Raw genomic sequence first — 6825 nt, 5'->3', positions numbered from 1 at the left:
CCCAGCTCCTTCAGCCGCTCCTCATACGATTTGTTTTCCAGCCCCCTCACCAGTTTCGTTGCCCTCCTCTGCACTCGCTCCAGCACCTTCGAGATCTCTCTTGTATTGAGGTGCCCAAAACTGGACACAATACTCCAGGTGTGGCCTCACCAGTGCCGAGTACAGGGGGACAATCACCTCCCTACTTCTGCTGGTCACACTATTTTTGATACAAGCCAGGATGCCATTGGCTTTCTTGCCCCCCTGGGCACACGCCGGCTCATATTCAGCCGTTTGTCAACTAGAACCCCCAGGTCTCTTTCCTCCAGGCAGCTCCAGCCACACTTCCCCCAGCCTGTAGTGCTGCATGGGGTTATTGTGTCAGCACTTCCATAAACTTTACTGCCTGTGCTTGCACAGCTCGTGCCTTGTTTTAGCACTTTGAGAAGTTAATTTGGGACCTAGGAACGGCCCACACTGGGGAACAGGCTTTCCTGCATTACTGGAACTGCCCAGTGATGCCGAGATGCCGTCAGTCCACCCTGGCAAATTGTGCACCATCGACTCTGCTGTCGAACACAGAAACTGGTCCCAGTCAGCAGCAGAACTCATCATCCAGAATGATAACACTCATAATATTCCTTGCTCCAAAGGCCACAATAACCGTGCTGAACCCCTCCCCAGGTGAGGGTGGTTTGGAAAGCACAGCGTGTGAAGTTCCCCTCCTGGAGCCCTCCTGCAGGGCAGCATCAGTAACAGAACTAGTTGCTCAGCAGTACTGTTGCATTTCCTGCACAGGGTGAATTTTGTGGTGAATATTTTAGAGATGGAGATGGATCCAGGAGACCTCTGCAGGGGACACTAGGTAATCTGAACAGAAAGGACAGGGAGCCCAGGCCCAACCTTGTTGGCAGCAGCTGGTTTACGGGGCACTGGAAGAGATGATAAATAGATTTTTATAATCAGGGAGACCAACGGGGTCTTTGCAGACATCCTACACGGGAATAGCCTGAGGACTGCAAGGGATGAAGAAGAGACAGCTGGAGTCTGTGCTCAATGGAGCTGTGCATGGAGACTCCCGAGAGAGAAGTCTGGAGGCTTGTAAGTTCTGGCAACAAAACAAAGGCTCCTTCTCTGCAGTCACAGAACAGGTAGTGCCCTGGGAACAGGCTCTTCGGAAAATCCAGGTCAAGTGGCATGTGCTCTGGGCAAAGGGACAGCCCAGATGCACAGGGATTTGCCTTGGAACAGGCCATGAGTCAGCTGAGAGCTTGTGGGTGAGGATCAGGGGACAGACCAACACGGGTGACATCACGTCAGGCATCTGCTACAGACCACCTGATGCGAAGTTTCCTTTGGGTGGCTGGAGGAAGCCTCCTCAGCGCAGGGCTTTGTACTCCTGGGGGACTTCAACCATCCTGGCATCGGGTGGGACAACAGCAGGGCTGGGTGCAAGCAACCCAGAAGATTTCTGGAGAGCGTCAAGAAGAACTTCTTGACACAGCTGACTGAGCATCTGAGTAAGGGAGATATTCTTCTGGACTATTACTGATGACCAAAGAAGAGCTGGTCAAATACGTGAAGATGGAGAGAAGGCTGGAGATGGCTGCAGTGACCTCAAGACTGTGAAAATGAGTATCCTGAAAGAATTGACCAAAATAAAAGAACTGAATCAGATCTCTGAACTTAAGAGAGCAGATTTTGGGTTGTTCAGGGATCTGCTTGGCAAAATCTCATGGGAGACTGCTCCGGAGGCCAAGGAGGCCATGGCATCTGGGTCATCTTTAAAGACACCTGCCTTGAAGCACAAGAACAGCCCATTCTGATGACAGTTGGGCACGGGTGTGGATGAACAGCAAACTGCCTACTAAGCTTTTTCCTACACAAAAAGGCAGAACCTAGAAGATGGAAAGCAGAGCTGAGCCACCCAGAAGGAACAGAGCCATCCCTCCAGTGTGCAGCGATGGAGTTAGAAGAGCATCTGTAGGTACACCAGCAGCAACACGAAGCCTGAGGAAAGCGTAAACCCAGTGCTCAATGGGGCAGGGTGCCCAGGGACCTAGTGACAAAGCACATGGAAAAGGCCAAGGTACTCAATGCTGGTTTTTTTCCTTCTTTGCTTTCAGTGGTCTGTCTGTGTTCTGGCCTTCCAGGTCCCTGAGCCTAGTGGCAGAGCGTCTAGGAATAAAGAATTATGTACTTTATCCTTCCTCTGCAGAACTCCTTTCCTGCCCACCCTTTTCAAAAAGGGCACAAACTCATGCTGGGAAGGGGGACCCCCCTCTGTCCTTCTTCCTTTGGGCTGCAACATGTATTTTGGACTTGATTTTCCCAGGTGATGTTGGAAACCTCCCCAAGACCAAGCAGAGAATTGTGCACAAAACCAGGGCAGCCAACTTTGCACTGGAAGTGGGGCTGAAAGGAAGTATTTGCCCAGCTCCCGTTGACTTTCAGTGGAAACTGTGTGTCTGAGTCCCTTGGGGTCTAAAATGCTCCCCCTCACCCAGCTGGGGCTAACACCACTCTGCGGAGCTGTAGGATGAGCTCTGGTTCAGTGAAGCCCCCCATGAACAGAGATGTCTGGGCCTGCTGGTCCCCAGGAGACATCCTACAGTTGTCTACAGGGTATGGGTGGGACCAGACCCAAGTCTAACTGGATCTTCCCCACTGTCACTACGGGAAAGAGGTTGGTGGCAGGGAACCTTCTGTCCTGGTTATTGCCAAAGTGTTGGCAGGTCTGGTTCCTGCCTTGTGTAAACTATGTCTTTCCCACTTGTAATGGATTCCTTCCTCCTGTTTGAACTAATTAGACTTTGGTCCAGCAAACCTAAACAAAGTCAATCCTCTTGTGAAGTTATCAGTGAGAACCCAGCACCCAAAAAAACCTGGTTTGGCTGGAGACTGGGCTGAGAAGCAGCCAAAACGGAATGAACACAGCAGAAAATCTGACTACAAATTAACCACTTTGCATGATAAATACCTGCAGCCATCGGGGGCCATTGAGCTCTCCCTCCATGGCTTCGTGGTGGTGACCTCCCCTTGAACAGGGACACCTTTCAAGGACACCCCTCGAGGCCAGGAGAGCCCTTACCTGACACCAGGCATCCATGGGTTGGTACGTGACATTTTTTATGTGCATGTAATATTTAAGGTAAGTACAGTGAGCTTACACGATAATCATCTGTGTATCCCATACTAATGTTAAGTTTAGTGGAGTATTGACCACCAATCCAATTGTACTTACTAAATGTTTTACATACCTAAATTTACTGATTACAACTCAATAAGATAACTACTAGATCAGATCTGAGTGACTCCTGACCCTTCTCCAGCTCCAACACTGCCCCTCAGAGCCAAGGCTAGATAATGTTTTCAGGGACTGGTGCAGGCACCGTGTCCATGGATGGCATGCAGTGAAGGCTACACTGATGAGTGTAACCCAAAGAGATGTGGGATAAAGGAGTCACTCCCCAGGAACTGGAAAGGCTTCAAAACTCTTCAGTGTTGTAAGGTCAGGAGCAAAATATAAAGGATGGCTTTTGTGAGTCACCTCGCAGTGTTTGAGAGAACATCCCCGCAGATGAGCTGCACACACTAACCTGCCCCCATGCTGAGCACATGTGAGCCTGCCTGACACTGACAGTAAAATATTTCTGATCTCAATGCCACTTTAGGGCCAGACAATAGAGATGGAAGGGAGCTGAAATAGTCATTTTGTTCATCTACTCTTAATGAAGACCAGTTCTTCTTAAATCATTGCCAGCAGATGTCCGCCCACTCTGTTTTCTTGTCCCACGAATGGCACAAAAGTCCACATTTTTTTTGTTGACAGGCTGTGTGCTGCTTTATCATCATTAGCATCAGCAAGTTTCCCCCTAATTTTTACCATCTGTTTCCCTTGATGAAATTCAAACCTGGCCTTCCTTACCCTAATTGACATAAAGAGAGAGGTCAGCTTTTGCCTTTCTTCTTTATAGCGTCTGTTATGATGTCTCCTCTCCCCCTTAAATCATCTCTTCTTAGATTTAGCAGGAGTCACGGACTTCAGCTACGTGGCCGCAGACAGCTGAAAGACCCCGTTCAGATCCCTCATCCATCATGACTGAGGTGGGGCAGAGCAGAAGACTACAAACAAGCTGGGAAGTGTTTTGAGTTAGAGGAGCTTTTCGGCTGGAGGAAGAGCGCCGCACAGGTGCCACATGGTGGGGTCCCCCCCAGCCATGAGTGGGGGAGGAAGAAGAAAGGGACGCTGAGCATCACCTTCACATCTGCTGCCACCAGTGCCAGGGGAAAAAGCAGAGCAGGGGACACCCAGGACAGGCTCACAGGCTGCCCCGAAGTGTCCCAAGCCTCTGTGGGAGGAACCAGCCAGCCCAGATTCCCAGGAGAAGGCAGCAAGCAGGGATGTCACAGAATCACAGAATCACAGAATCTTCTAGGTTGGAAGGGACCTTAAAGATCATCTTGTCCAACCGTCAACCTAACTGACAAAAAATAGACACCCACACAACAAACAAGAAGCATCATCACTAAACCAGACCTCCCAGCACTACATCAACCTGTATTTTGAACACCTCCAGGGATGGGGCCTCAACCACCTCCCTGGGCAGCCCATTCCAATGCCTGAGAACCCTTTCAGTTAAAAAATTTTTCCTAATATCCAGCCTGAACCTCCCCTGGCGCAACTTGAGGCCATTTCCTCTTGTCCTGTCGCCTGTGACTTGAGAAAAGAGACCGACCCCCACCTCTCTACACCCTCCTTTCAGGGAGTTGGAGAGAGCGAGAAGGTCTCCCCTCAGCCTCCTCTTCTCCAGGCTGAATAACCCCAGTTCCCTCAGCCTCTCCTCATAAGACTTATTCTCCAGACCCCTCACCATCTTTGTCGCCCTTCTCTGGACCCGCTCCAGCACCTCAATGTCTTTTTTATGGTAGGGGGCCCAAAACTGGACACAGTACTCAAGGTGAGGCCTCACCAGTGCTGAGTACAGGGGGACAGATGTCCTTCCACCCCACCACCCTGTTACCCTTTGCCTGGGTCTGGAGCTGATCCTGTTCTCAGAGGAGTCTTAAGTTGGGACAAGTGACATTGCTGCCACTGTCAATAGAGTGCCGTGTTTCACCCTCACCACCAGAGCACCCAACAGCGATCCCACCCAGGTGCTTTTCAGGCACATCATTTGCTGACTGGGCTCGCTGGGAGTGTCCTTATTTAAAATGTGCTCACTGGGTTCACTGGGGATGTCCTTATTCGGGGCAGGACCAACACCAACGGGGCTGATGCGTGTGTGACAGCAGGCCAGCCGTGCTCGAGGTCTCCCTTGCCGTGGAGGTACAGCTTCATGCACGGCACTCCTGGCTCGCTCATAACTAGGTTTATGCCATTTGGTGTCCACCTAAATGAAAGGGCATTGCAAACGCGCGTGGTTGGGAAAGTGCAGTTAATTCTGGGCTGCGTAGGGAAGAGTGTAGCCAGCAGGTCAAGGGAAGTCATTCTCCCCCTCTGCTCTGCACTGGTGAGGCCACAACTGGAATCCTGCATCCAGTTCTGGGCTCCCCAGTTCAAGAGGGACAGGGAACTACTGGAAAGAGTCCAGCGAGGGGCAACAAAGATGATTCAAGGATTGGAGCATCTCCCTTATGAAGAAAGACTGAGAGAGCTGGGACTCTTTAGCCTGGAGAAGAGAAGGCTGAGGGGAGACCTTATCAATGCTGACAAGTGTCTCAAGGAGGGTTGAAGGAGGAGGGAGCCAGACTCTTTTCAGTGGTTCCCAGTGAGAGGACGAGGGGCAACGGGCACAAGTTGGAACATAAGAGGTTCCACTCAAATATGAGGAAGAACTTCTTCACAGTGAGGGTGGCAGAGCCCTGGAACAGGCTGCCCAGGGAGGGTGTGGAGTCCCCTTCTTCGGAGATTTTCAAGCCCCACCTGGATGCTCCTGAGTAACATGCTCTAGCTCTAGGCAATCCTGCTTCAGCAGCGGAGTTGGATTAGATGATCTCTATGGTCCCTTCCAACTCTAAAAAATCAGTGAAATTCAGTGAAATGTAACTGCAAAGACGCAGCCCGTCTTTGCCACGTGTTTCAATCCGTCTGAGAATTCCTTGGAAGCAGAGCAACTTGTTTTAACCATTAATAATTAGTTGTGAAATCAAGGATAAATGTGGTCTGGATTTTGAGAGCCAACTGTGTTTCCTCAGCATCTCCACACGCATTTGCTGGGTCAGAGCTTTTGCAAGCAACAGAAGAGTTTGAAAGAACAAGCTGTGAACAATCATGGGATTTAAATACAATTTCTTTTGAGGAAGGAAAAACTATTTTTCTGGGGAATTAGTAAGTTCCAGTAAAACTGTGGTCCACTACTGAACTCCTTCGGCTGGAGGGATGTATTACCCAAACTCTCTTACCAGTTCATCTTCACACTCGTCCCGTGCCAGACCCTCTTCCTCACCCTCGTCCCCGTTCAGTGGCTCCTCCGTGTTGACCTCTGCCTCTGATGCCGTGTCCTCCTGCGAGATTTCACTTTTGCTGCCGTCCGCCTTCTTCCGTACCTCTGCCAGAGCAAGAGCCAAACCGGCCGCGTCAGGGACTGGGGGAGGCAACGCCTGGGGCCTCATGACACTGACCCAGTGGGGCCCCAAATCCAGCTGGGAGGTAAATAATGGATCTAGGGTTTTTTTTCAGCAATGGGAAGTTTCACTGATTTTGGGGAAGTTGCTTGAAAGCAGCCCTGGAGAGGGCACAGCAGGTCATGGTTCTGTGTCCCTCTGGAATGAGTGTTGGAGGTAGAACAGAATAGGATAGGATAGGATAGGATAGGATAGGATAGGATAGGATAGGATAGGATA

The 6825-nt window shown here is 50.5% G+C and overlaps 1 protein-coding gene across 1 annotated transcript in view; it reads right to left on the bottom strand.

Moving 5' to 3' along the window:
• The window catches only part of RALY (RALY heterogeneous nuclear ribonucleoprotein), a 98495-nt gene that overhangs the window by 3351 nt on the left and 88319 nt on the right, over positions 1–6825 (bottom strand). Inside the window, exon 7 of the mRNA XM_014941310.1 lies at positions 6385–6530. Within this exon, the coding sequence (XP_014796796.1) occupies positions 6385–6530 (146 nt within the window). The remainder of the gene's footprint in view (positions 1–6384; positions 6531–6825) is intronic.

This window comes from Calidris pugnax, unplaced genomic scaffold (genome assembly GCF_001431845.1).
Source record: "Calidris pugnax isolate Ruff unplaced genomic scaffold, ASM143184v1 scaffold55, whole genome shotgun sequence".
NCBI lineage: Eukaryota > Metazoa > Chordata > Aves > Charadriiformes > Scolopacidae > Calidris > Calidris pugnax.
Note: the sequence above shows the minus strand (reverse complement) of the source record. Positions and strands in the feature narration are given on the sequence as shown.